Raw genomic sequence first — 27,146 nt, forward strand, 5'->3', positions numbered from 1 at the left:
CTAAAACTTACCTACACCTTCCCCAGCCTTCTCCTTCCCTTTAAAGATTTTCATGGAACCAGAGGGCCTCATTCAGACTTCCCTTTTATTATGGCTGACAAGTGATTTTCATACGGGTATTTAACTAAAGATAAATTAGACCTCAGAATCATACACATATAGGGGGAGGAGAGGAGAACAATGACAAAGAGCAATTGGAGCCACTGTTATTGCAACTTCCTTTCCAAATAAAAGCAGAAGCATTGGGAATGCAGAATTGGCCTCTTGACTCCATGCCTTGGTGAGAAGCCTGTTGCAGGCCCCGTCCCTTCCTCATCCCAAAGGCAAAGCTGGCTGAGTCTGGGTGAGGACAAGGGACTTCCTTAGGACCCATGCTACCTCCCATCCGTGCCGTGCCCCCCCCCGCCCCCCTCCAAGCAGGAAGCCACTCTGTACATTGTGTGCGTCCTGCCCTGACTCCAGGGCAGCTGCCATGGGGGACAAGAACAGACCCCCAGACACCTTCCAGCTTCTGTTGAATCTCTTTAATGCTGTTAACGGCAAGTCTGGAAAATGTTCAGGACGAAGTTCCTTTTTCTTTCTTTTTAATTACAAAACTAACAGCTGTTAGAATCTTTTTTTTTTTTCCTTTTTTCTTTTCCCGGCTACAAAATACTCTGGGGAGATGCATTATAATTTAAAATATATAATATTGCACAAACAACCAAAAGATTAATTAAACTGAAGAAATTACAAAGAGAGAAAAACCCCATCCCATCAAAAAAACTCAGCATTCTCTCCATCCCACACCCTCACTGAAGGTTTCAAGTGGAAGTGACCACCACTCTCTTGGCGTCCCTGCCTCGATCCCATTAAGTCACTGGTGAGCACACCAGACTATGCACAAGAATCACCAGAGCAGCATCGTGAAGCACCAGGGTCTCCAGGGATTCCTGCAGCCCTTCATTCCCCCAAGAGAGGTGTACCTTTACCAGAGTGGAGGGTAAGAGCCATAAAGACTGGGTCTGCCTTCAGGAAGAGCTTTTTCAGAAGCCTGGTGAGAGTCTCAAGAATTCACCCCCAGTACATCCCTTCAAGCAGAAGGGTTGAGGCAGAGAAATTGCGCTTACCAGGGATGTAAGTATTCAGCTTTGCTCACTGCTCTGTATCACTTGGAGCTGGCTTGTGTCCTAAGATCCAGGTGAACCAAGCTGGGTAGTTGGCTGGACAAGGTACCCTGCCAGGCATCGCACAGAAGGGCCTGCAGTGGCCCCTCCCTTCTTGGGGAGGGGAAGAGAAGCAAGAGCAGAGTCTTGCAGGTGGCACAGGTGGGCTAAGGACTTGGGTGCATCTGACATGAACAAGGCCTGGGAAAGGCGTTGGGGACAAACCAGCCTGGACTGGATGCAAAAAGGTACAAGTCAGGGTTTGGTCTCTAGATTCTGAACCACAAGGAACCTTTCCAGGAACGGAAAATGCCTGGGAATGGGAGGTTCCCAAGAGAGGCTAATTTCCCAGAGTCAAATGTCTCTTACCCACTGGAATAGGGACCAAAATGTGTTTGCCATGCCTGTCCAGCCAAAGGCAGGTGGCATGGCCTTCCTTGCCTGCTTATGGACAGACAGTGTGTTGACTTGGCTTCCTCCAAGAGACTGGTGGTTTAGCTCCTGTTCACACAGGCAGAAGGGATGGAGCTATCCCTTGGGACTTTCCAGCAAGAGTCCCCAAGAACAGTGGGTATTCAGCAGAGAAATGTAGGCTCTTCTGGTGAGGGGGCAGGTTTCCTCCCCCTTAGGTCATCCTGTGGTTGGCACAAGCCAGAGTTCTCGGTTTGGATTTTGTGAGCCCCTTCCCAGCTGTGAGCAGAGACCCACAGGGCCGGCAAGGAGCAACCAGAATCTGTGCCTAGAGCTCTAGTTGACAGAGGCCATTTGGGGAACATTCTTGATCACTGTCTTCCAGGGCTGGGCTGAGACGATCGAGGGAAATGGGAGGTGCTGTGGAGAGGGAGCTGCTCGCCCTGGCTCCCCTCATTCCCAGTCCTCCCACTCTACATCTTCCAGCTGCAAATGGGAGGGGATAATGGAGAGCACAAAAACAAATTTACTCTAAGTCAAGCCCAGGCTCAAGCTCCCCTTGCTGCCTCCATTTCCAGAGAGCCCTCCCCCACCCTCACCCCCACCCCACTACCCTGGACCATATGGTGCCCATGAGAATGAACCACTTAGTCTTAAAGAACGTGTCTGGGGAGCAGAGTTGTCTGCCTAAAGGGTCGATCTGCTGCTGTGACCATTTCAGAACCAAAGGAAATGCTTCCACCCACCAACACTGGGTTCTACAAGGGGGATGCCCTGCCCGTAGGAACCAAGTCAGTCAGTTCCTTAAGCAAAACTTGTCTTCTGCTGAACTGATTAAGAAGATGGCTCAGGGAGGCAGAGAACTGGAGAGTAGCACTGTAATTGGAAGGAAGCGTGGCCCTGGACTACACGCGCTCACAGGGTCTTCACTGGGGGCTCCGGCACTCCAGTCCCCAGCAGTCTTCCCAGGCAACCTTCTCTTGGCCTGCTGTCAGCAGATCCCTACTATGATGGGTTACAGAATGACTGCTCAGGGACACTGTATGTCAGGTTTTAGAAGAGGGCTGCGAAGACACCAGAGCCATGACGCCCCCAGGCATGACAGGGCAGCATGGCCTTCTCTGCCTTGGGTAAAGCGAGACTCGGTACAAAATGCCCTTGCATGCATCACTCCCTCCTCGCAGCCTTCAGTCTCCCAGTATGAAAAACCAGGCCCTTTCCGTGCCTCTAATCCGTTCGCCTCTTTAGCAGGCTCATGGGCTACACGATGGAAGGAACCGTGTGGTTCTCGTGTGACAGAGAAGTAACAGTGACTTGAATCGTATGTCTGGGCGGGGGGTCAGTCCTGCTGCTTATCAGCTACAAGAGCTTTCCCCCCCAGCCTCTCATTTAAAAGGACCCATTCATGACTTTGAGAAGTAGTGAACAGTGAGTACCAGGCCTCTGAGCTTACACCTGGTCTGGGTCCTGTGGTGGTTTTGGTAACTGGTGCTCCCATGTCCCAGGCACTCTATGCCTAACACGTCTACGTGCATTGTCTATCACAGCTTATAAGCTCATAATCATTAATTCCAGGTTTTAGATGAAAAAATAGAGGCTCTGGTTAAGTGATTAGCCCTAGATCACGGTCTTTGGTCTGCAAGGCGAGAAACCTGCTCAGGCCGCACACCAGGGCCGTGAGTCAGAAGATCTGGAGCAGGGTTTGGCATCTGTACTTTTTAATAGTCCCTTGGTGATTTTGACACAGAGCTAATGTCAGGAACTCTCCCATTCGTCCATCCTGGAGCTGAGGGGAAGCAGAGCCTGCCGATGACGCCTGCTCAGGGCCAGAATGGGAGGTCCCAGCTCTCTTTCCTGCAGCCTGCCACCTCAGAGAGGCACAGGGGTTCACCCTGAGGGGACAGTTGGGCTTGGTGGGGAAAGGCCTCAGACCCTGGGATCGCTGGGCTTGCTTCCCTGTGGCCAGCCAGATCCACTCACCTCACCCGAGGCATCCACTTTGGAAAGTGCCATCTGCACTTCTTCTTCAGTCATGTCCAAGTCAAAGTCCTTCTCCCAGTCTTCGCTGATGTCTGTGCTCGAGCCTGGAACCGTAACCCACAGCGTCAAACTCAGGAAGGGGTGTGCACAGAGGCTGTAGCCGGGTGACGGCACTCTCTAAAGGACCTGACCAATACGCACCGAGGGTCTGTGCCTTCCGCTGTCACTCTAGCTCACTTCCCACTTTAAGGAATCTAAGGAAGAATCCTAGATCCAGTCAGAGCTGTAGCCAAGAGAATGTTCACTGTAGTGCTGCTGCAGTGATGAAAACTTAAAAACCACCTGAAAGTCCACTGATAAGGGAATTACAAACAAATAAACGGTATGGTGACATGATGGAACATTATGTGACTTTTACGTTTAGGATGTAGAACATTTATATACATTTAAATAGTACTGAACTCTACTACTAAGTGAGGCAAAGCAAGTTAATGAGTAGTGGAGAAGCACTTTGGTCCAGAGGTTCCTTGGGAGCCACAAAAATCTCCCGGAAAAAGACTGAATCTCTTCCTCTTTACTGACTACATCCTACCTCCACTGACCTCGCTCCTGTGCAAACACACCAGGCACACTCCCACTGTAGGGCCTTTGCAGGGGGTGTGCCCTTGTGTCTGGGACTCGCAGATATCCACAGGCCAACTCCTTTGCTTCCTTTATACCTTTGCTCGAATCTCACAGTCTAAGTACGGCCTACCCTAGCCACCCTTTTAAATTGCGACCTACTCCCTTATACTCTGCTCTGGTCGTTATTCTCTCCCCGTTGTTTTATCATTTTCTGGCACGTACCATCAGATTTAATACGTTTACTGTCTAATAATGCAGGAGCTAGAATGAGAGCTCCCTAAGGGCAGGCGGGACTTCTGTTTTATACTCCAAGTGACTAGAACACAGAGTTTGTGCTCAGTAAATACTCGTGGACCCTTTCTCTGAACTAGGGGTTGGCAAACTATGGTCCGTGGACCAAATCCACCCTTCCACTATTTTTGGAAATAAAAATTTGGCACACAGCCATGGCCCTTTGTGTACACATTGCCTATGGCTGCCTTGAGGCTACAACAGCACAGCTGGGTAGCCGGGGCACACACTGTATGCCCCCCAAAGTCTATGATAAAAGTAGACTGGCCCAACACAGAAAAAGTTTACCTGTCCCTGTTCTAGGTGATTCTGATGCCTGCTAAAAGTTTAATAACTACCACTCTAAAAATTCATATTTGGTTATGGCTTCTTACAGGCAACACTTTAAAAATGTACACTGAAAGTTATTACTAAGAAGAAAACTACAAAAATAGTCCCTGTTAAAAAAAAGAATATGCAGTCAGATTCCATTTCAGAAATACGCTCACAGATGCAGCACACACAGAAAAGGTGAGCAGTGACCCACAGAAACACCAACAGTAGTTATTTCTAGGTGATGAGGTCATGGGGTAATTTTTCTTGGTGTTTTTTTCCCCTAAAAGGAACATATATTACTTTGTCATCTTTTTTTAAAGCACCTTAATAAGTATAGGCCCCTGATTCCCCCAAAACCATGACACATGAATATTTCCTTATTTCTTGTCTAGCTTACTCCTCACCAGATGCCTAGGCTAAGCCCCACCCCCATATTCCTCATAAGGGGTCTCACACTGTTCTCTCTTCCTAGCCACCTAGCTCATTATGAAAGCATGGTCTCTGGAAACAAACAAGTAGACCTGAGTACAATCTGTTCTATTTTTTTTTTTTTTAAGATTTATTTCTTTATAGAGAGGGGAAGGGAGGGAAAAAGTGAGGGAGAGAAACATTGATGTGAGAGAGAAACACTGATCTGTTGCCCCAAGCAGGGACCAAACCCACAGCCCAGGCATGTGCCCTGACCAGGAACTGAACCAGCGACCATTTGCTTTGCAGGATGATGCCCAACCAACTGAGCCACACCAGTCAGGGCAGAATCTCTGTTCTTTTTATCTATTGTTGTAGTTTTGGGGCAAGTCATTCAGAGCTTCAGTCTACTTATAAAGTAAGAATAAAACTACCCTTTTTGCAAAGAACCACTGAGGGAGCTTATTAAAATGCAGATTCCGCTCTGGCTGGTGTGAGTCAGTGGACTGAGCTCCGGGGAACCACAGGGTCACCAATTCCATTCCCAGTCAGGGCACATGCCTGGGTTGCAGGGCAGGTCCCCAGCAGGGGGCACTCGAGAGGCAACCACACACTGACATTTCTCTCCCTTTCTCCCTCCCTTCCTTCCTTTCTATTAGTATTTTTTAATAAAGAAATTTAAATAATTTTTTAAAAATTAAAAAAAAAAAGAGAAAGAATGCAGATTCCGGCTTCTCCAACCCTCTCATTCAGACTGAGCAGATCTAGGTGGTGTCCCAGAACTCTGCAGGTACCTGGGTGGTTCTGTGTAGACCAGAGCCTGCATTTTGACAGACCACAGAGTTAGTGTTAGTGGTATCAATGTAAAGTGCCTGTAACATATACACAGTGGATATTTAACATAGAGTCCCTAAAGGCCTCGCCTCAGAGTTAGGTGATGTTGCACACGGTCCCATAGCTAGTCAGAGGCAGATCTGCAACCAAGACCCAGTTCTTCTGACTCCACATCTAAGACACATCCCTGGGCTTTCAGGACACTTTGGCGGCAACACACCTGACTATGGGACAGTACAGGGTTCCTGTGGGGTAAAAGCCAGACTCCTGGCTGATTCATCACTTCCGAGGTGTGGCTGTGGCAATGACAGCTTTCCCTAACCTTGGGTTACCTTCTAGGGACTTGAAATTCTCTTCCTCAGGCTTAAATGCTAGGGCAGACCCTTCCAGGTTTAGAAAACAGATTATTGGCTAAACTTTAAGAGCACTTCACACCCACCCTCAAGGGTGGGCATTTACAGTTCTGATTTACAGATGAGGAAATGAAGGCATGAAGGCTTCGAGTAGCAGAGATGTGAACCTGGGCTCTGCCATCTGCCTCATCCCACCATCCTGTCCTGACACACACAAAGAGTACTAAGATCTAGTTACACAGCCCTGGCTGGTGTGGCTCAGTGGATTGAGCGCTGGCCTGAGAACCAAAGGTTGCCAGTTTGATTCCCAGTCAGGGCACATGCCTGGATTGTAGGCCAGGTCCCCGACTGGGGGTGTGCGAGAGGCAACCAATTGATGTATCTCTCTCACACTGATGTTTTTCTCCCTCCCTTCCCCTCTCTCCAAAAGTAACTAAATAAAATCTTAAAAAAAAAAAATCTCCGTTATACAGTACACATGGCAGAAAACTCATCTATGCAACAACAGTTTTAGACTTGATGATGGAAGTTTTCTGTTTTTTGATTACTAACCTCAGGTGGGAAGCAGCTCTGCAATGGCAGGGGCTGCCCTGGGACCTGGGAGTCCCTGTGGCTAGACCCCAAGAGATTCTGCTGCATCCAGAAACCAAGCCCCCCTCATGTCACTTCTTATGGTCACTTCCTTAGGAAGGAAAGGAGTCACTCTGTCTCTAAGTCTCCATTCTTCCTTTAAGATTTACCCCCTGTACCCTGTTCCCACTGTCCTACCCTAGTCTAAGACTCTGGCTTCCCCCCACTGCCTACTACTACTTCTGGTGGGTCTTCTGCATCAAATCCCAAGCCTCTCCTTTTGTGAATCCCCAAGTATATCAGAGACAGTGGAACAGAGCGGTTAAGAGCTTCCACTGCATCTTCCCCATCATCTCATTTTGTCAGGTCTCTTCTACCCACCACTCATTTTTCCTGATCATGCTCTCTATTCCAATTCCAAATGGAACCTAAAATTCTCTAACCCTCCAACTCTTTCACTGTTATTCCCCACCTTATCCAGCTCAGATCCCACAAGCTGTCACTCTAATCACTTCTTGCCCATACTTCCTCCACTGGTTTCACCCAGCTAAATTTGACCCCTGGTTAAGTCCACCCCCCCCACCTGCTCTGTGTCTGCACCTGAGCAGCTGAATGTGGCTGGACAAGAGTGCAATATGCTGACTGGTGTCTCAAAACTCAGGGCCCCTACCTCAAATGGGTCCTTGCTACCACCCACCAGCAACCCCACACTACCTTTTGGGCCCATCACCTACCAACTCATCCACTCTCTTAAAGGACGATTTCATACTTTTCTAAATACTTATTGGGTAGGTAACTGATCTGTTTCTTACCAGTAAAAAATGGGGAAAATTGGACAGGGCTTTTGTGAAGACTGAGTGATTATGCGTATCAAGTGCTTAGCACAGAGCTATGTGGAAAGTGCTCAGGGAATAGTGACTCTTTTTATCATCATCGTTTCTCCAAAGCAGAGCTCCACTCAGATTTCTTCCCTGATTGAGGACCTGTCGTGGAACAATTACTTCCAGTTTATAGAGGAGTAAACAGAGGCTTAGAGCTCAGTAAGCTTTCTGAAGTCATATATGGCTTATAAGCAAAGCTGGAATTGGAACCTGGAGCCTCGACATGCAAGGCTCTTAGTGGGTTGCAAGGTTGGGCATATCATATAAGCAGCGTGCCCTGCAGCTTTGTGGCGCTAGGTTCAACCTTCTAATTCAGTTTAAGTCCTTAAGTTCTATTTCTGAGCCAATCCATCCACCCTTCTTATTCCTCCCTCTCCTCGGAGACAATACAAAAAAGTGGGCTTTGGTCACCACCCTTGCAATGTGCCCCATGCCCTCTGCTCTATGGACTTTGTAGGCCCACTCAGCCTGGACTGCTCCCCTGCACCTGCCCCAAACTCTCCTATACAATGCTCGTCTCCGCGGTGAAACACGTGCTGACTGATGCCCAGAGGTTCCTTCTTTCTTTGACCTTCTCCAGTATCACGTCTGTCCCATACTGCTTTACGCTTCATCATAAAGACTGCAGCCTTGGCCCCTCCCTCCTCTGTGTCTCACAAAGACTAGGTAGGAGCTCAATGGATGACCTCACTGAACCAGAGTCAGAAGGAAAGCACTGTGATGGAAACTAGGTACCCTGCAGTTTCCATCAGGGAGCAGGGCAGGGCGGGGTGGGGCCCATTTCCCACCCACTATAGCAAAACAGTCCCTCATTGTGCCAGCAGGCCAGCACTCACCAGCTGGCCAAGCTTTGTGGCTAACTGGTACTGAGTGTTGGCAAACACAGGATGCATGTGTGTGGGAGAAGTGGACAGGAGGTCTCACTGATACTTGGCTCTCTCTAAAGAGGTATTTTGGATGTGACAATAGAGCTACGATTGTCCTTTAATTCAAGGAGTTAAGGAGGTTACCTCCTGGCCTAAAGTCAGAGTCTCCAGACTCAAATCTCATTATACAGATAAGAGACTAAAGCTCTAGTACTTAAGCTGGCTCACAGCAGCCGAACATGTAAGTTTTATTTATATATTTCATAATAGTAGCTCTAGCTGGTGTGGATCAGTGGGTAAGGGCTGGCCTGCAAACCGAAAGGTCGCCGGTGATATTCTCAGTCAGGGCACATGCCTGGGTTGCAGGCCAGGTCCCCAGTTGGGGGTGTGTGAGAGGCAATCACGCAATGTTTCTCTCCCTCTTTCTCCTGCCTTTCCCCTCTCTCTAAAATCTTTAATCCTAAAGTCCCCAGGGAAGAAGATCCTTGACATCAATCAGTGTCACAGGAATACCCACCCCAGGACAAGGTTCAACTGCACAATAAGAGAGAAAACAGCACAGCGTGGTAGGCAGTTAAGGCTGTGGGCTTCGAGTCAGAGGGACCAGATCTGAATCTGGACTTGCCACTTCTCGGCATGTGAATCTGAGCAAGTTATTTATCATTTCTGAGCCTCACTTTATTTGTAGAACGAGGATAGTAATACTGACCTCTCGGTTTTAAGATGTGAGACATTAAAGGCTGTGTTACAAACTTAGCACAGGATCTGACATAAACCTTACTTTGTTGACTCTAAGATCCCAATAATTGTAAGATGCATGCTTATTTCTGAGAATCTATGCATTTTAGAATTGATGGAATACGGTAATAAAGAATATAGAGAAGCTGTCATCATCACCAGTATCACAAATGAAGGACATCTGCTCCTAGAATCCTCACAAGGGACAAGGAGACAAGCCTGCCTTGTGAGGTGTCAACTCTCACCTGCTCTGCCCCACACACTCCCTGGGCTTTGGGCCTTGACTTACCTTTCTTTCCATTGTTGGAGGGTGTAGACTTCCCACTGTCCGAGTTCAGCTCAAACACCCGTAAGTCTGTGAGCACTTCCTCCCTGAGAGTCTCTACTCTGACTGGAGGCCTGGGCTCAGGGCCACTGGGGCGGCCAGCAGGGGTGTGGGGCTTGAACTGAGCTGGGGGCGGGGGTCCAGTCTCGCCCACATCCACAGCCAGGCTCTGTTCCTCCAAAGATGCCTCTAGAAGCTTTTGGGACAGGTCCTTGGGCAGCGCTTGTGCCTCAGGTGTGGTGGCAGGTTTGGCAATCTGTGTCACGAGGGAGATACTCTCGCTACTCTCTGACGGGGTCACTTCTGGTGGAGGCTCTACTGGGATCACCAGACTCTCTTCACAGGGGCTCTGGGGGCCAGGCTCTCCTTCAAGGGATGTGCATGTTTTGGCCACAGGAGACTTTGCCTCTTTTGGAGACATGGGTGAAATGCCAACAAGTTCTTCTGTCGAGAGAGAAAAGCAGGGGAAACAGGCAATGTGCCTGGTTAGCGGAAGACAACCTCGGAGCTCTCTGAAGACAGGTCTCAGGGTTCCTCCAAAGTTTACTTTGATCAAGACCTGCCCTGGCCAGGTAGCTCAGTTGATTACAGCAGCATCCTGATATCCTGCCAAGGATCAATCCTGCCAAGGTTGCAGGTTTGATCCCCAGTCAGGGCACATGCAAGAAGCAACCAATGAGTACACGAATAAATAGAAGAAATCAATGTTTCTCTCTCCCTTTCTCTCCCTCTAAAATCAACCGAAAAAAAAAAAATAAGACTAAAGGTGCCAGTTTCCTCCCCATTTTCCACCAGGTTCTTCTGCAGAAACTCCTCGTCCAAGCGTCTCCTGCACTCGAGGCCTCGCGCCTACCTGATGGGCACTGGGCTTTCGGAAATGCAGCCCGAAGGTATAGCAGATTAAAAAGCCAAGACTTGTCAATCACTTCTATTTTTCTTTACTTTCTTTTTTAAGATTTTATTTATTTTTACAGAGAGGTGAAGGGAAGGAGAGAAACACTGATTGAGAACTGGGGCCCCGGCCCACAACCGAGGCATGTGCCCTGACTGGGAATCAAACTGGTGACCTCTCAGTTTGCAGGATGATGTCCAACCCACTGAGCCACACCAGTCAGGGCTACCTTTTCTTTGTCAGTCAGTTTTAAGTTCAGGTCAGGCTCTGTTACATCCTAAGTGTGTGATCTTGGGCAAGGAACTTAGTTGTTCTTTAACTTACCTGCTTCACTCGTAAAACAGGGTTGTGGTCACGACCTTATATACAAAGCTCTTAGTACAGATTGGGCTTATGATATAAGCACTTATTAAACATCTTAGTATTATATCGTGCAGGTGGCCCCAACACACTGTCCTGAGCTGAGCTGCCACAGAGGATGTTCAGCTCGCTCCCTAAGCCAGTAGTTCCCAAGTCAATTAATATTAACAAGTTTAGCCACAGAGTCTTATGAGGAGGGATAAGAGGCTCTGGAATTTCAATCAGCACCCAGGTGACTCTGAAGGAGCTGGTCCATGGCTGGCAGGGGAATCTGTTGCAACTGACGCTTGTGCTTTTTATCCCTAAGCCTGGGATTCTTCCAGCCTTGGGACACATCTCCTTGTCAGCTCCGCCGATCCTCAGCACGCACATACACTGTACTCATTCCTTCCTCTTCCCTGGGGTGCCACATCTCTCCAGGCTTCACAGAGAATCGCCCAGAGAGTCGCCCATAGGCAAGACCTATTACTGGCCCATCGCTTCTTACCTTCTTCTTCCTCCCATCCAGGCTCCTCAGCGATGCTTTGTTCTGCCCGCTGCTTCAGGGCATCCCTCCGGGCCTGCTCCTGAATGTGGGGGAGTAGACGGCCAGGAGCAGTCAGAGCACCCTCTTCTCACACCCTGGTCCAACCCCAGAACTCTTGACACCCTGTGTCCCCTTCTTTCCTCAACAAAATACAGTCCACTTTCCCCACGGCTGAGTGGAGTACCTCCCCAGGCTAGGCCAGCATACCTGCTCTAGTTGATGAACTTTATAGAAATAGCGATGCCAGAATTCTGAATGGGAAACAGCCGCTGGCACCTGGAAGGACAGGATAGCAGTGATGAGACTTTTGAAGTGGTTGTGTGGGGTCTGCATCCCCAGCCTTATCAGCCAGCTCCTAGCCACTCTGAATTTTAGACACAGTAAGAGGCTGAGCAGTGATTAATCAGAGCACTTCTATCCCACCCCGCACCCCGGCTACTTTCCTGGCCTAGCTTGACCCAGGACGGAGGAAAGAAATTCCATCTGGCTCTGCCAGCCCTTCCATTGCGTACCATGATGGCCAGAAACCTGGCAGATCAGTTTCCCTCCACAGACTCTTGACTGGTTTGGCTCTACAGGGTTGCCCACTACTCTCCAAGCCAGATACTCTGAAATGACTCGGAAGTACCCCTCCCACCTCCGACACCTCAACCTGGGAGCTGGCCAGGGTCCTGTCAACTGGGCCCTCACCATCTTGGTGTAGAGGGCCCGGATGGAGGGGCTGCCTACAAGGAGCTCTGAGATCTCCCCCTTCTTCTCCTCCAAGCGGAACTGGGAGAGCCAGGCGTCAAACAATTCCGGGGGCCCTGTAGAAGGACAGACACTGATGGTCAGTTCCCTGGGTGTGGGGAAAGGACACTGGGCCTCCAGAAAACATACCTAAACCTGGACATGGAGGACAATGAGGGAAGCTTAAGGTCTTTTTCAAAGCCATTTGGCCCAAGGTAGGGGGAAAGACAGGGTGAAGGGGTGGGTGGGCCTTACTGATACCAGGGTGCAGCACCCAGGTGGTCTCCAGGAGGGGCTGCAGACTCCATTCTCTGCCATGCCTGCTCACTTTTTAGCCCCCACCGCACTTGGCCACTGAATCTCCTCTCTGAAGCAGCTGTTCTCAGGCCACCCATGTTGCCAGATCCAATGGCAACTTCTCTGTCCTCTCTCGAGACCAATGCAGTTTCTGACCCTGGGAGCCACTGCTTTCCTCTTGAAGCCCTCCGGATCCAGGGGTCCGAGTACCCCCTGGACAAGTCTACTTGCACAGGTGCTACAAACCCAACTTATTTTCTATCCTGCCCAACCCAACCCACCCTGATGCACTGGAGAACTGGGGACCCTCCGAGATGCCTCCCTATCCAGTTGCTCTGGATTCCACTTCCTCAGTGTCTCATAGGCACCCTCTCCTCTCCACTCCTTCTGCTACTTCCTAGGTCCTGGCCCTACCTGATGTCAGGGCTGCTACCAAACCTCCTAATTTTTCTTCCCATCTTCTGTCTCTGCCTCTACTTCATCCTTCACAACACTGCCCAGGGCTCTTTTATAAAATGTAAAAGCTAATCACATCAGGCCTCAAAACCCTTTAATAGTTCTCGATAGGAAGGATTTTAAAACTAGGGTCCAAAGACAGGCTTTAAAGGGTCAAAGAATCCCATTTTGCATAAAATTTTGTGGAGAGAGGGATTGCCATTTTCAACAGATTTTTAAGGGGCTTTGTGACTAAAAAAAAAAGGTTAAGAAGCCCAACCTTGAGCATTTTGGGGACAAAATTCAAACAGCTTAGCCTGACGCCCACAGCACGCAGGCCCGGCTGCCCCCGCAGCGCTCTCTTCTCTCAACCCCTCATGGCACCCTTTAGTCCAGCCTTCCCGAACACCTCCGCCCTGTTCTTCCTGGACCGTCATGTGTTCGGCTGCTATGCTTGAACACCCACCCCTCACTTCTAAAGGTAAAGTAAGTTTACTGCTAATTCACCCTTAAAACCTCAATTCAAGTGTCACGTCACAGGTTGCCAGGGTGGGCTGGGTGCCATCCCTCTGGGTTCCCACTGCCCCCATTGGTTCCACAGCAGCAGTCACTCCAAATCTACTATCTTTGCTTTATTCATTGTTTCCTGTTTCCCTCTTCCAAGAACAGTTTCCTGGAGGTCTGGACCAGGTTGTGGGTTTGCCTCATTTCTGATCTCCAGTTCCCGACCCGGGGCTCGCTCTACCACAGGGGTTTAGCAAACAGGCAGGGCAGCAGGGCAGCAGGGCTGGGGGGAGGCCTGAGCTGAAGTGAGGGAGAGGATCAAAGCCTCTGCAGACAGGGACGAAGAGCGCCTGGGTTCAGGGAGGAAGAGACCACCAGCCCTACTCTGGTCCCTTTACACAGTGGGGGGGCCTGGCCACTGCTATCAGAGACAAATGGAGCATAGCCCAGACGCCCTTGGGCGCTCTGCCCCACAGGCCCACCCCTCACCGCTACCCTCTCACCATCCGGTTCATTGCAGTAGGTTGCCGGGTCTGACTGCAGGCTGTAGAGACGAGCCTGTAAGAAACGGAGAAGACTCTTCAACAAGGCAGCAGAGCAGCTTTCCTAGCAGATGCAGAGAAGCCTGACTGGCTGGACCATCACCCTCCAGGTTGAGCCCAGTGACGCCACTGAGAATCAAAGCTAAAATCCGAGACAAGGAGGGCGGCGTCCCACCTGACCAGCAGGGTCTGATTTTTGTGGGCAAACTTGAGCTGGAGGATGGCCACACGTTCTCAGACTACACTCTTTGGAAAGAGCCCACCCTGTCCTTGGTGCTTCACCTGTGGGGTGGTATCATTGAGCCATTCCTCCGCCAGTTTACCCGGAAGTACAACTGTGACAAGGAGATCTGCCACGAGTGGTACGCTCACCTGCACCCCCAGTCAACTGCTGCCAAGAAATGTGGCCACGCCAACAAATGTGCGCCCCAAGAAGGTTAAATAAGGCTCCTCCACCACCTCTCGGGCCCACAGGAGGTGTTCTGCCTAAACCCCATGGCCCGGAGGCCTCAAGTTTCCCTTTTGTTGACTGAAGCACAAAAGGAAGGAGGGAAGGAATGAAGGAAGGAAGGAAGGAAGGGAGGGGAGAAAAAAAAAAAGAGAAAAAAAAAGAAAAAGAGAACATAAATTCTGGGGTGTTGGGCAAAGAAGGCACCCCCTCTCTGCCACAGTACTCAACCAACCAGAGCCCAGCTCCTCCCCTGATGGCTACCATGTTCACGGGGCACTTGTCAGTTAATACTGTGGCTGGGGAGTGGAGTGCTGGGCTAGGAGTCCAAGACTGGGGCTCTGAGAAAAATGATCTTTCACCGTATTCCACTCCTGGGAACTAGGAAAATACAGTGTAAACAGGCTATACAATTATATGTGCAAAATGAAATTATGTGAAATGTGAAAAATGCTAATAAAAAATATTAATAAAGTCCAAAATTATTGGCAGGTTTTAAAATAATGTAATTTCCCCAAATTAAAACCACTCATCAAGAATTTCTTATCCCTGGCCGGGTTGCTCAGTTGGTTAGAGCACCGCCCCAATACACCAGGTTATGGGTTCCATCCCTGGTCAGGGCACATGTGGGGAATCAACCAGTGAACACATAAATAAGTGGAGCAACACATCGATGTCTCTCTCTCTCTCTCAAATCAATAAATAAAAAGAAGTTTTTTAAAGAATGTCTTAATTTGACAGCCAGCTGCCAAGAGAAACTATAAGCTGTGTTGCTGTTAGGGCCACAGATGTGGCAACCTGTAGCTGGTACACAGAGAGCCCCACCTTTCTTCCTCCGAATTACGTGAAGCATGGGCTGGCTGGCTGGCTGCACCAGAACTTCAACAAGTGGTTTTGGTGATTCACTGTTTTAATCCTGTAATTTAAACATTTTCACAATTCCACTCAAATTTTCACTGAGTGGTGGTGCCAATTCTAATGCTAAAAACACACTTGAAAAACCAGCAGGTTTGGAATGGAAATTCAATGTGGCAAAATGCTACAAAGGAGGCCAAACGGTTATGGCACCATACTGTGAAATTAGGAGAAAACAGTCCGTGAAATCCAAGAATGATGAGAAAATAAAATGCAGCAGGAAATACAGACATTCTCTCCACTGCCCCCTATACATGCATTCCTATTAGAAATCAGTCTTTAAAAAAAAAAAGATTTTATTTATTTATTTTTAGAGAGAGGGAAAAGGAGAGAGAAAGAGAGGGAGAGAAACATCAGTGTGTGAAACATCGACTGGTTGCCTCTTGCATGCCCCCAACCTGTGCCCTGACCTGGAATTGAACTAGCGACCTTTTGGTTTGTGGGATGATGCTCAACCCCCTGAGCCACACCAGGCAGGGCTGGAAATTAGTCTTAAATAACCCAAATGTGGAGAAGATCACGCCTGTAGAGATGCTCCCTACAGGACTCCTAATTATGGCTGAAAGCTGAAAGGAATCCAAGTGTGGGACATCAGGGAAATGACTGAATAAATCAGGCTAGATTGCTTTGCCAGAGTTCAAAAGACATTAAAAATAATGGTGGGTAGGAAAGGCGCTAAATTTACTGTAAATTTTTAAAAAGGTTATAAAATTGCACATATAAAGTGCCTTTTATGTTATAGAGAAAAATACGCAAACTATCTTTACCCACGTTTGTAAACAAAAAGAAATGAAAGGCTAAACACTAACAAAAAATCAGTGGCTTTTTTGAGTGATGGGATTATGGGTTTAGAAACACTTATCTTCTGGCTTATCGGTATTCTCCAATTTAGTTATATACTATATTTACTTTGTAGCCTGAACATTAGTGCTTCTGGGAGGACATGCGGGAAGCTAGAGCCCAGTGCTGTTAGGCAACTGCAGGGGAGGCCACTAGTGAGTGATACCTTGGTGCCATCATAGGGCTCAGCTGTGCCAGAGGGTGTGCCCATCAGGGTGATGACATCACAGTCGATGGTTTTGTCTGGTGAGGGAGCGAAGGTGTCGGAGATCACCCCTAGGAAGTCGGACAAACCCTTCTTCACTTTCTCCGTTGCCCCCGAGGAGCCTTCAGTCTGCGAAGAGAAGCCAGCAGAGGAAGCAAGTGGGCCACAAGCAGGCTACAGTCTGGGGTATGGGGTATGAAGGAGTGAAGTACCAGGGGAAAAGTGTACTGTGTATGTGGGGACCAGGGAGTGCCCGTGACCTCTCACCCCATCTCTGGGGCTGGAGAAGGAGAGACAGACAGCCAGGGTTTTCACCCCCAGATGGGGGTGCAGAATAGGGCTGCAGTAGGCCTCTGTAGGTCAGAGCAGAGCTTCTTGACTGGCTGTCTCATCAAGATTTCAAGGCCAGCCAGACTGAACAAAAACTGACAGGAGAGGAGCTATGCTGTGGACACTCAGTGGGGAAGAAGACCATGAGCAGAGTGATGAAAACAGCACTAGCTGTGGAGTCAAACTTGAATTTGAATCTACTGCTTGTTGACTATGAGACCTACACCCTCCTTGAATCTCTGTTTCCTCATCTGTAAAATGCAGATAAATATACTTCCTTCAGAGGGCTGCTGTGAAGATTCAGAGATGAGGCACGTACAGTACCTGGCACATAGCAAACATTTAATACAAAGCAATATCAAAATATCACAATTTCATCATCATGATTGCTCAGGAAGTAGAATACTTTATATGAAGGTTGAGGAAACATGGGCAGGATTAGAACAGACAGTCTTGCCCAGAGGAAAGCCTGAGGCCAGCTGAGGGCCTATGTATAGACCTTACAGAAAGGGCAAGCGGGACACCAAGCTTGAGCCACGCTGGTCATGCTGGTCACTATGGGAAGACAAAGAAGGATGACAGAGACAGCTGTCTCTGCCACTCTTTGTTGCTGTTCCCTGCGCTTCTTTGTACCCAGGGGTGAGATGCTGAGAGACGGTGCGGCTCTAAAGACCTCATGGAAAACTGTCACATTTATTCCTAATTAAGCTGCCCAGGCATTTTAACCTAGAATGCATCACAGTGCCTGGCACATGTTAGCACAGGTATACAACTGTATCTGTCAAATGAAAACAAGGAATAAACAAATGAAAGAAACAAGTGCTGTTTCTGCTACTGGCTGCTCCTCGAAGTTCAACAGGGTTTCCCTTTGCCATTCACACTTATCAGCGGTTGTGGGTAGCAGGCAGCCAGTATTTTACAACGTTCAACCGAACAAGCCTGGCTACAAAACTCCAAAACATGTTTTTCATGACATGGCCTCCGGTCACAAGGAAATTGATTCAGCTGGTGATCAAGTTAAGAAACTGCAGTGTGTCCCAATACGAAAGGAAATGCTGTCACGTAAAACCAGTACACTGCACTTCATCATAAACTTGAGACTTGCAAGGGTATCTTTAACTGTACACAATTTTCATTTTCACGCTGACTTCAGAATCAAACTCCTTTCTCACAAGAGGATTCCACTCACATCCCTGAGTAATAAAAGCAAGGCCGGTAGGGATATAAGTCGGCACACCTTTCTGGAGGACAGTTTTTGCAACAGATATTAAAAGGCCCCAAACTGTACTCCCCCTATAATCCCTTCCAAGATTTTATTATAAAGAATATGTTACAGGCAAAGATTTAGCCATCAGAGTGTTCACTGTAGCCCTGTTTACAGTCCTGGGAAAGACACGAGAGAGGAAACTAGGAACTAGTTAAACCACACAACAGAATACTGTGCTGTCTGCGATGCTGCGGAAGGAGGTCTGCAACGACCAAGTCAGAAAGTAGGTTACACAACATGGAAGGGAGCTGGTTCCCACGCTGAACGAGAAAGTGTAAATGGGCCCGCCCCCCCACGCAGTGGTAGTTGTCGTCTCTGGGAGAGGGAATCATGGGCGTCTCTAGGCCTTTCTTTCCTTCTTTCTCTCTTACTTGTCTGTATTTTCTAAATTGTCTATAATGAATGACTTTGATAATAGGAGGACATTTGCTAGGACAAAGTGAGAAAGCTTACTATTTAATACATATAGGTAGCTTGTTTGCTTGACAAACACAATTCTCTCAAAATGAGAGTCTATGGGGAAAAACAATCACAGAAAAAAAAATCGGAGAAAGGCTGGGAGCCCCCACCGTAGTCCCAGAACAGGTCAGGCTGTGAGGGACAGTCCCTTGGAGGATACAGGGGTTACTCACAGCCAGCTTCTCCTTGACCACGCTGGCCGTGGCTGCAATGGTGCAGGCCGTGTCATGCTGCACCACCTGGGTGAACTCCGTCAGGTCCCGCTTCATGAACTCCAAGGCTTCGGAAGACTATGGGAAGACAGAGAAGGATGACAGAGACAGCTGTCTCCGCCACCCTTTGTTGCTGTTCCCTGCACTTCTTTGTACCAAACAGACACATGGAAAACTCAAGTGACACGGGAGGCCTGGGCTCAGAAACAATGCTCACTTGTCCCAATTCCATGACCTGGTATCTGACAAGAGAGAGCAAAGAACTTCTTGCTGCTTGAGAACAGGAACTGAGTATCAGCCCAGACACTTACAAGCTATGTAGCCAGGAGCTAACTCTCATCTAGTCCTTAGCTGTCTCCTATAAAGTGAAGGAGGGGGACTAGATCAGCGGTTCTCAAGAGCGGACTGGGGAAGGGGACATACAATCTGAAAACAGATTTTGTTGCATCGCTTTGGTATGCTTCAAGACATGACATTTGTTTCAAATAACGTGAAAAGATCTGTGATTTTTTTTTTTTTTATCAAAGGAAAGTGTATTTTTACTTCTTTTGGTACAGGGAAATTTAGTTGAAATGAGGCAGTATGTGAAATTACGTGTCTGAAAAGTTTGAACATGTCGCAATAATAACAATAGTTTAGAAAGCTTTTATGATTATTGACAGTTTAATACCAGTAAAAAGATGTGTTGATTTTTACATTCAGCAAAGGGGGTGTTAACAGAAAGACCCGACTGGATTCTCTCCCAGGCTTCCTTGGTCCCATTCATTCATAGAGCTCCTTCGGGCAGCACTGGTATTTGCTTCTGTTACACCATCTGCCTCTCATCCTGCACTCAGAACCAGCCTCAGACAGCAAGCTCTCAGCTCTTGCCTAAGTGTTGCCTTGTCTGTTTCATCTTCACCCACTCAAGGTCGCCTTCCTGGACTAGCTCTGTACTCACCTGCAAGCCCTCTCATTTTACACAAGGATAGCCACCTGCAATTTTTTAGCATGTTTTTTAGTACTCTGGTGATGCTTTTTTTATGGAAGGTCTGCTTAGTTTTCATCAGCATTGGAAGTCCCTGAGTGGGACAGTCTCGTCTATCAGCCACAGGCTGCTCTGAGGGTGGGCGTTATGCCTCCATATCAGACTCAGCACTCCTTAATTGGGATAGAGGGGTCATTCATTAATTCTCTCTCCATCCACACTGCCACCACCTTAGTCCAGGCCAACCTGGACTCCTCCTAGGTTGCATGCATCAGGTGCTTCTGTTAAATTCTCTTCCTGACACCAGTGGGAGCTTTCTAAGTCAGAGCAGGCCATGTACATTCTTTGACGGTTCCACAGTATCCTATGAGCAAGTATAAACCTTAACACTCACTTGCAAGGCCCATATGCTCTTGCCTCTGGCAGCCTTTCATCTCCTACCGCTGTGCCCCTCACTGAGCTCTACCTGGCCTTCCTCAAGCTTCTCAAACGTTCTGGCATGTTCCCTACCTCAGGAATTTTGAACATATCATTCCTCTCCTTGACACACCGTTCTAACTCTTCAAAGCACAGCAGAGAACAAACACAATGAGTGAGCCCTCTCACCCGGCCAACTCCTGTTCCTCCTTCAGATCTATGCTTAATGTCACTTCCTTGGAGAAGCGTCCCCGATGCCACGTCAGTCTGAGGTGGCTCCCTGCTTCATGGTCTCAGAGACCTGCACACCGTCCTAACGCTTCTCACACTTTAGGCTCATGACTGCCCATTCCACGTCTATCCTCCCGCATAGCTGTGAGTTCCATGAACATCGAACTCATTTCTTTTTAAAGATTTTATTTATCTTTAGAGAGAGGGGAAAGGAGGAGAAAGAGAGGGAGAGAAACATCAATGCGTGGTTGCTTCTCGCGCGCCCCCCTCTGGGGACCTGGCCCGCAACCCAGGCATGTGTCCTGTCTGGGAATCAAACTGGCGATCCTTTAGTTTGCAGGACTGCACTCAATCCACTGAGCCACAACAGCCAGGGCCAGGCTCATGTGTTTTATTCACTGATGCTTCCTCAGTGTATGACAAAGAGTCGGGCATGCAGTGAGCACTCAAAAAATGTTTGCTTGTTAAATTTACATGTAATGAGGCAGCTTTAATTATATAACCATCCACATGATTATGTGATGAATGGTTGTTTCCCTCACTAGACTGTGAGCTCGGAAGGGACAAATATGAATAAACACAGTGCTTGCCCTCAAGAAGGTCACAGTCTATTGGGGAAAATGCTCATATAACAGTGCAGACAAGCAAGGAGAGACCAGAACCAGAGTATTACGTGGAGCTTGGTAAGATTTGGACTGTGCCCTAAAGAATAGGCTAAGAAGCCCGGGTGTGGTGGGGCATGAGTTTACTGAGGCCTGCAAGTGCGTCAGTCCTAAAGAATATAAAAGGTAAAGCAGAAGTAGTGAGGGATAAAGCTGGGAAGGTTGCCAAGGGCAACCATGGAGCACCTGATCAGCCCTGTGGGTGTTGAAGAGCCACCAAAGGTTTGAAAGAGGACGGCCATGATGAGATTTGCATTTTTAATAGGTGATTCCAAGGACTGATGTGGTCCAAGGGTGACAAGATTAGAAGAAGGAAGAAGACCAGTCATGAGGCTGCCACAAGAGTCCAGGAAAGAAAACAGGAGAATAAGGACAGTGCTGGTAAGGATGAAGAGGATGAGACCGGTTCAAGAATTATCCGGCGAAAGAGATGGATTTGGTCATTAAACAGGTGTATTGACTGAGGACTAGACAGAATCAAGGAAGAACCACTGGCTGCTAAACTTAGGCGACTAGAGGAGATGCAGTGCTGCCAACGGAGAGAGCAAATGCTGGATGGGGAGCAGCTTTAGAGAGAAGATGACGACAGTGACTCTGGCCATGCAGAATCAGCAGTGACTGTGGGGTATCTGGAACTGTTGTCCAGAAGGAGCTATTCTCAAACGCAAGCTCAGAGAGAAGGACTGAGTCACCCTAACAAGAGAATGGAGGTCACCCAGAAAAGCTGATGAACAGAGCAGTGGACTGAGGACAAGGCCCCTCGAACACCACACCTTTAAGAGGCAGAGGAAGAGGAACTCCTGAGAACAGTCAGGAAAGGAAAGCCTGGGGAAGTATTTGGAGAACTGAGAGAGAATCGTGTCACGAAGACCAAGGGAGTAGAGTTTCAAGAATGAGGGAGTGATCACTAGTGTCAAATGCAGCAGCAAGGTGAGGGAAGATAAGGGCTGAAAAGCACCCACTGGATTTGGCAAGTGGTAGGTGAAGCTGCGTGTGTATGTTGATAAGTTGATACATGCTGGCTTCAGGGGTGGGGAGGAATTACAGAGAGATCATGCTGTTGACCTCAAATTTTAAAATGTGGGAGCTAACGTTATCTCCTTGAAGTAAAAGGGAAGGGGGCTGAACAGGGGACTTGAACTAAGAGTTAGGTTTGGGGAAAGTTTCTGAAGGCAAGGGGAGGACATAAAGGCTGAAGATGCTAACTAGGGGTGCTCAGGCCCAGATGAGGTTGGGGACTCTATGGTAGGGCCAAAGAGCAACGTGACTTTCTCTACCAGTGTTTGTGGGCAAGTGTGCTCTCTCTCTCTCTCTCACACACTCACACACTCACACACACACACACACACAGTAGCCAGATTATACCATCTCAGAGCTGTAGTCTTTCTTCGAGGCCATGTACACTGGGGGGTACAAGAAAATTGAAGGTGCTGGGAACTAAGTAGTCTAAATGGAACCAGGATAGGAAGGAGGGAAGCAAGGCCAGGAAAGCACTGAAAGACCAAGAAAAAAATGGAAGGAGAAACGGATGGGTGGTATTTAAGAGTTTCCCCAACACTCTTAATAAAAATGGCCAACATTTATTTTATCAAATTTACTGTGTTCTAGGTATTTCTTAGTGCTTTACATATATTACCATTTAATCCTCACACAAATCCTATCAGGCATGTATTAGTATTCCCATTTTACAGATGACGAATGGAAACCTAGAGAGGTTAAATAACTTGCCCAGGTTCTTATAAGAGCAAGCAGCTAAGAAAGGGAAATTAAGCCTTTTCTTTACAAATGGGGAATTATTAAAGGCAGAAACAACACTCACTCCCCAACCTTTGCTTTCGAATGAGCGTTCTCCAAGAACGAAGATGGAAGGTTAATCAACTAGCTGTTTTTCATGAGTTATGGTAAACAAACCTTGAGGGAAACACACAGGAGGCCTTCAAACACATTTGCTAAATGAAAGACTCTCAGTGGATCGATCAACAGAAAGCAAGCTACGCGGAGGTCTCTTCCATTAAACCTCAGTATGAAATTCTCTTTCTTGGTCCTCATCAAAACAAACTGCTCAGGGCATTCCCAGATCTGCTGGGCTGGAGCTGACAGGTGTGTACAGGCCAGGGAGAACAAAAATGTCTGCAGAGCAGCCAACTGATTTAACTGAGCCCAGAAGCATCCGGAAGTCTGCGCTGAAGCAGGACTTGCCCCAAATGCTCGCGGTAAATAGCAACTACTTTTCTTCCAGAATTCATTGGGGTTGGTTTTGACGGACAAGCATGGAATGAACCAGAAACACACAATGGCACTGTTCACTGGCAGAGCCAAGTCTCATTCATCCCACAGGGACTGCTGTCGCCCCACTGGACTGGGAGCTTTGCGAGAACCAGGACTGCATCCGTTTGGCCAACATCGGTGTCCTCGGAACCTGTCAGAGTGCTGGCTGTGGCATGAACGCTAATATTTAAGTGACTACAGGAGGAAGTTTCCATTGCTAGACCTGTTTATCTTCAAGGCCTACATCAAACGTTCTTTTTTCTACGAAGTTGTGAATTTCCCGAGCTGGAATAAATTGCTCGTTCCTACGGATTCCTACGAAAGAGTCGCTCCGGCCTTTAAAACAATTTTTATTTCACTGTGGCTAGTGTTACACTGGCCTGGGTCGGGATCTGTCCTTGCGCAGACCGAAAGGGGCTAAAACCAGGGACAGAGTCTGTCCATCCCTGAAGCCCGGCACCCACACAGGTCGGGCGGGGACGCTCCGACCAAGTTGCAATGAGGCGGCGCCGGTCCGGCTTACCTTTTCCTTGACTGCCTGGTAGCTCTGCTGCAGCCAGCTCCGCCACCATCCCACATCCTCCCTGTGGAAGAAGACACATTTGGCAGCCCTGCAGTGCGACTCCTGCCCGCGCAATGATCGGGTCTCAGTTTTCCCCCTTAGAAGTGGCCCCGCAGTCTGAGGCTTCGCAGACCGCTTCCCAATCCCCCTCACACTCCACCCGCCTTCTCAGCTCTGTCCACCGCCGCCCTGGCCTCCTGTTTCCCACGGGGACCCTGGCCCAGCACCCCAACCCTGAGAAAATTCAGGCCCCAACGCCCCAGAGTTAGATGACGGGCTCACCCTTCCGCCATCTTGCCTGCATGACATCACCACTATTTACTGACCTTTGACTTATGACACGGCACCGCCCCCTCAAGCACCGCCCCGAAGCACTCGGCCCAATCCTCTCGTGGACACCGTCCTCAGCCCAATCTCCTCCCCGTTTTATCATTAGGCTCCGCCTCCTTGGGCTTGGTCCATTCTCTGTTTCTCCCTTAAACTCCGCCCCTGAAGGCTTGGTCCAATCCTCAGTTTTGTCTTAAGGCCCACCCCAAGCATTGGCTCCTCCCCCACCAACCTCGAGTCTTTGTGGGTGTCAGCCAACATCCCCTATGGTGGCTCTGTAGATCGTTGTTGTGCCTTTTGGTGGGCTTTGGAAAACTGGGAGTAGAGGGGAGGGAGGGAGGGAGGGATCCTGGCGGGAGGGAGAGAGGGAGAGGGGGATCCTGGCTGCGGGGAGCCGGGCCGGAGCTCGAACGTATGGGTCTCAGAGTGCAGGGCTGGGACCGCCCCCCTTTATGAAACCAATCGCGTGGCAGCTACTTGGGGTTTCTGCGGTCTAATTCCTGAAGCGCAGACCGCGGGGCTCTGGGCCAGGGTTTGGACTTGTGTGGAGAAAAGTTCAGGTGACTTAAATGCAATCTCTGGAGATAACGGGAGATACACATTCAAGTACCGCGACTCTTGGTGGCCCGACTCGATAAATCGACTGTATGTGTTTGGGGCAAATGCAGAGACAGGCTGGAGGAGGGGTATTGAGAAGAGAGAGAATGGGGAAGGGACCACATAACTTTGCACTCAGGGAACTTGCTGTTCCCTCTGCTTACAAAGCCCTTACCCCAGATATCTATGTGTTTCAGACCCTTGCCTCCAAATTTTCACTCAAAGATCTGTCACCCACCCTGACCACATTATTTAAAACTGTATCTTGGCCCTGGCCTGGGAGCTCAGTTGATTAGAGGGACGTCCTGATATGCCAAGGTTGTGGGTTTGATCCCAGGTCAGGGCACATGCAAGAATCAACCAATAAATGCATAAATACGTGGAACAACAAATAGATGTTTCCCTTTCTCCTCTCTATCTCTCAAAAAACAAAATAAAATAAAATAAATGTCTCGAAGCCCCAGGATTCCCATTCCTCTCCCCTGCTTATTTTCTCCATATCACTTATCACCATCTGAAATACCACACAGTTTTTAAAAAATTGTCTGCCTCCCTCTGACTAGAAATGTGACCCCCATGAAGTCATGAGATTTTGTCTGTCTTGTTTACTGTCTACCCCTGGCACCTAGAGCAGTACTGGGAACAAAATAGATCATATTTATTGAGCGAATAAAAGAGTAAATGTAAGGAGAGTAAGGACAAACACAGGGCTAAGTTGGAGCAAGCTGGAGTGGCTAAATTATGAAAAGAAAAAAGAGAAGATGGAGGTGAAGCTGGAAAGGTCATTAACATCTAGGTTTCTTGGATGCAACCTTTGATGCAGGGCTAAAAATTCAAACATAATTCATGGACACAGAGTCACCAAAGATTTTTTGAATAAAGAAATGACTTGTGCTGTAAAGGTGACATGACCAAGTGATTATGTATTACTATTAATAGGTGAAATGGGGCCACTTATTAGACAGGTGAGCATTTTACATAATGTACCTCTTGTGACCTTCCCAATAGCCCTATGAGGTAGGAGCAATTTTTAATCTCCATGTTATTATTGAAGACACTGAGATTTTAGTAACTTGGAAGTTACTTTCCCAAGGTCCCACAGCTAGGAAATGAGAGAACTCAGATTTGAACCCAGTGTTGTCTAATAAAATCAAGTTTCTGCATGTCTTACATGTCTAAACTCCATCCAGCCTCATGTCCCGCCTCCACACCCAAATGATAAGCTGCAGGCAGGCAAGGACTATATCCTGTCCTTTGATATATGAACCTCACATGTTCTCCCATATCCAGGCCTAGCACAGTGCTTGCCTATGAGGCCCTCAGTGTGTGTGGACTGAGATCCTCTGTTTGGATCTCTTTGGTCTTCCCCACACCTTGACCCTTGGCTCCCTTCACTCACATCAAGAAGGTGTGGATTCAAATCCCAGCTCAGCCACTTCCCAGCAATGTGACCTTGGGCAAGTTAACTGCTCCTGGCTTTAGTGTCTTCAGCATTAAAAGGGGAATAAGATTCATGGTTGTTGTGAGGATTAAGTAAAATAAGTAAAACACCCAACACATTATATGGTAAAGCCCTCGACGAGGTAGTTATTGCCTTAGCCCCTTATCCTTGTCCTTAGAGAGGATAAGGACCCTGTGTCCTTAGAGTTTAACATGTTGCTAGGCACTGGTTACTAAGTATCTTTTTAAATTTATTTTTATTGCATTTTTCATTACCATTTATCTTCCTTATAACCCCTCCACCAATAAGCTTCTTTTGAATTTAACGGTATGTTGAAAGAAAACTGGACTGGGCGTCAGCAGAGGTAGATTTTCATCTTGGGCTGTAGGCTTTGGTCACTTTTTCACTGTCCTCAGGACCTCTAAGAGCTTTTTCACCAATAGCTTTTAGGTGAAATATAAATGCACAGATTCATCCCATCCTTTATCCTCAGACCCTTCTTTGACCCACACCCCACCATGCACACTGCTGGACCCCTCTTGGCTGAGGTTTTCTGTCCCGGGATCCTCCTGCTTTAGACTCCCAGGAAGCCCTGACACCTGGTTGCCACCGGGTGGTGCTGTGGACACATTCAGGTGAGGCTGGCTCTCAGTCACCAGGCAGGGCTTGCAGGAGTGGCCCTAGAATGACTTCCTGGCTCCTCTGGAGAGGCTGGGCTTCCTCAGCGGAAGGCAGTTAGGCTGGAGATGATTCTGGGAGGTGACATTCCCAAAGACTGCCCTATTTCTGCTATGGAGATTGCAGCATAGACTTGGCAGCAGGACCAGCTACATAATTTGTGGGACCCATTGTAAAATGAAAACGTGTAAGTTGCTGGTAGAGGTAGCACAGGGCATGCCTAAAAGCCAGTAGAAAGGTTCTAGTTCAACTTTCTAGAGCTGACTGTTAAAATTTCAAGAATTTTATAAGCTA

General features: G+C 48.2%; 1 protein-coding gene across 2 annotated transcripts; it reads right to left on the reverse strand.

Annotated features, from left to right (window-relative positions):
• Window positions 1–505: 505 nt before the first annotated feature.
• Window positions 506–24,129, reverse strand: BSDC1 (BSD domain containing 1). 2 transcript variants are annotated; one of them, XM_024554524.4, is made up of 11 exons: window positions 24,092–24,129; window positions 23,771–23,831; window positions 18,664–18,780; window positions 16,396–16,563; window positions 13,988–14,042; window positions 12,210–12,325; window positions 11,727–11,795; window positions 11,481–11,559; window positions 9,706–10,185; window positions 3,537–3,640; window positions 506–2,042 (listed from the first exon to the last, which is right to left on the reverse strand). In XM_024554524.4, the coding sequence occupies exons 1-11, from the start codon at window positions 24,100–24,102 to the stop codon at window positions 2,010–2,012; spliced, it is 1,293 nt and encodes a 430-aa protein (XP_024410292.1). In that variant the 5' UTR covers window positions 24,103–24,129; the 3' UTR covers window positions 506–2,009. The 2 variants fall into 2 exon arrangements, with proteins under 2 accessions (XP_024410292.1, XP_024410291.1); XM_024554523.4 differs by lacking the exon at window positions 506–2,042 and adding an exon at window positions 2,198–3,448 and having other exon boundaries at window positions 24,092–24,127.
• Between the last annotated feature and the right edge of the window lie 3,017 nt (window positions 24,130–27,146).

This window comes from Desmodus rotundus, chromosome 3 (genome assembly GCF_022682495.2).
Source record: "Desmodus rotundus isolate HL8 chromosome 3, HLdesRot8A.1, whole genome shotgun sequence".
Classification (NCBI taxonomy): Eukaryota; Metazoa; Chordata; class Mammalia; order Chiroptera; family Phyllostomidae; genus Desmodus; species Desmodus rotundus.

Excerpts from the sequence above, each read along its gene's own strand:
- BSDC1 (XM_024554523.4), bottom strand. Across the intron at positions 14,043-16,395 it reads AGCCCTATGATGGCACCAAG|GCTCGTCTCTACAGCCTGCA; the intron begins GTATCACTCACT and ends CGTTTCTTACAG. Across the intron at positions 11,560-11,726 it reads AAGTTCATCAACTAGAGCAG|GAGCAGGCCCGGAGGGATGC; the intron begins GTATGCTGGCCT and ends CCCCACATTCAG.